Raw genomic sequence first — 2,308 nt, forward strand, 5'->3', positions numbered from 1 at the left:
CCCATATTGCAGATGGGGTCTGCTAGAGTCCTACCTTTCTGTAGGGACCTAGACAGTAGTAGAGTCTGGGACAGCAGGCACATGTGTAAGAATCTAGTGGCCAAGACCATCTAGACCAGGCAGAGTACTTCAACAAAGCCCTTGGCTACTGGGTCATATAAACAGCACCCTGGTTGCACAAGATGCACTGAAGCTGTTCAGCAACACTTTACATCAATACCTTCTCCTTCCTTCTCATTCCAGACATTCTTCTGCACTGTGCAAAGATATAGCTAAAAATGCCTCTTGACACCGCCCTCACTTACCCCACGTAGTCAGCACAAAGGAAGTATTCCCTTCCCAGCCTGGAGGTAAGGTGAGCTGTAAGCTTTCTTGGCCACAAGTCAGCAGGTTGGGGTCAGAAAAAACACTACCATTAGTCCTCACAAACAAAGCCAGGGGACCAAAAAATCCCCAGAAGAGCATAGCTCCCAATGCAGTCCTAGACTGCTCTGCAACATCCATTCTGCTCCTTTGCTGAGGACCATGAAGCAGCTTGCCTTAGCTAGCCTTTTTAAATTGTGGAGCCAGCTGGGACTAGAAATTTCTGCAGTGAGCAGGTGGATCTAGCCCAGCAGTTTAACACCTTCCATTGCCCTCACCTGAGCCCAGCAGTCTGCTTGCACCCTTTGAAGAAAACCATAGAGTAGGACCTGAGCTTATGCCAAGGCCGATCTGTGTTCGTACCACTAAACTGAGAGGAGCTCATGTATGCAATTTACTGTAGAGCCCCAGGAGAGTGTTCAAACCCTTTATTTTCCTCACCTGAAATTCTTCCTCCAGCTGGAACATGCAGGAGATCTGGCTGGTTTTCCCCAAGTCCCTTATTGCTGCTCTAATTGCTTGTTACATAGCATGAGTGCAAGAAGCTGAATTACAATGCTCTTCATATTGCCTTTTTAAAAGCAACACTGCTTCAAATGCTAGATACAGGATGCTGACATATATGCACAGAAGTAGTCCTCTATATGAAATGTGAAGGAACCTATGGAGCTTAGGAGGTTTTGTACACCTAAAAGGCAGTGATTCTCCTTAAAGATTCCTGGCTGTGGACTTAGAGTCCTGTTTGCAGTGTGGTTGTGTGGGGATAGCTGCAGGACTGGTCCAGGCCTGGCTGTCAGGTGTCAGGACTGCATGCTCTGTGGGACACCCACCCCCAAAATCTGACAGGTGGGCCCCTAAAATGGACTTGAAACATGGGTAAGGGAAGCCTCTGTGATGCCAGGGAAAACTCTGCCTGCCAGCACTCATTGCCTGCCTGTAATAGCAATGAGTCTCATATAAAGCCTTCTTCCCAGCCATACACCAGGCAATCACACTGAGTGAAAGCCTTATTGTCCACCTTTCCATACAGATGTTTCTGCATTTGTGCAATGGAGGTGTGAATGTCTTTACACTGTTGCAGAGGTGATGCACATGTTGTTTGTGTAAGCCTTTTTGTGCCCTGGGTTTTGTAGTGGGAGCTCTGGCATAGCCTGTTCCACCCATGTTCTTTTGTAATCTGCTTATTTCCTTGGGACTAGATCAATACACACATCCTGTCATGGTGTGTGGGTTAGAAGAATGGGATTTCTAATCTTGACCCTTAATAATGCACTTCCTTTGGTAGCCACCCATGCTTCTGCTGTCAGCAGACCCTCCAGTCCCTGGATGTCTGCATGGCACTGTGCAGCAGGCAGCACACTTGTCCCTCCAGCCAACCCTCACCAGCAGGGACTGAAGTAAATGGACTGCAATGGGATTGCCTGTGGTGGCTGCGGTTTGAGCAGCACTCACGAACCAAGTGTGCTCACTGCAGTGCCTGCCTGGTCACAGGGCAGCCACAGTGGAGAGGCACCCAGTGAAAACATTTGGACTTTGGCAGGGAGGGAAACTTCATCTCTGTAGAAGCTGAGTGTTGCTCTTGCATGAATCTCACCATCACCCTGTGACTGATAAATGCTTCATTTGACTGCATTACCTGCTGATAATTAGGTGAAAACAACAAACAGAAAGTACTTCGGAGCTATAGGCAGGCGGAAAGATCATGGATTCTGGGATCAGGCAGCTACCTTATGTAGCAGTGCAAACTTAGATGAACGTTACTTTCATCAGGTGAATGTCCAAAAAGCTACATGAACTTCCATGAATTACGCTGGCAACATCTGAGCTGATGCAGGAGGTTAGGCCAGCAGAGCAGCAACCAGCAAAAACTTGTTGGCAATTTAGTTTTTCCACCATAGTATCAAGTATGGGTCTTTGATAGGGTTTTGTAGGGGCTCCTCTGTTG

At 47.7% G+C, this 2,308-nt stretch overlaps 1 protein-coding gene across 1 annotated transcript in view; it reads right to left on the bottom strand.

Moving 5' to 3' along the window:
* LOC103797266 (zona pellucida sperm-binding protein 4-like) overlaps positions 1–465 on the bottom strand; it is a 5,559-nt gene extending 5,094 nt beyond the window's left edge. Inside the window, exon 1 of the mRNA XM_009069469.1 lies at positions 306–465. Coding sequence (XP_009067717.1) covers positions 306–465 — 160 coding nt within the window. The remainder of the gene's footprint in view (positions 1–305) is intronic.
* Positions 466–2,308: the final 1,843 nt, after the last annotated feature.

This window comes from Acanthisitta chloris, unplaced genomic scaffold, assembly GCF_000695815.1.
Source record: "Acanthisitta chloris isolate BGI_N310 unplaced genomic scaffold, ASM69581v1 scaffold35800, whole genome shotgun sequence".
Lineage (NCBI taxonomy): Eukaryota > Metazoa > Chordata > Aves > Passeriformes > Acanthisittidae > Acanthisitta > Acanthisitta chloris.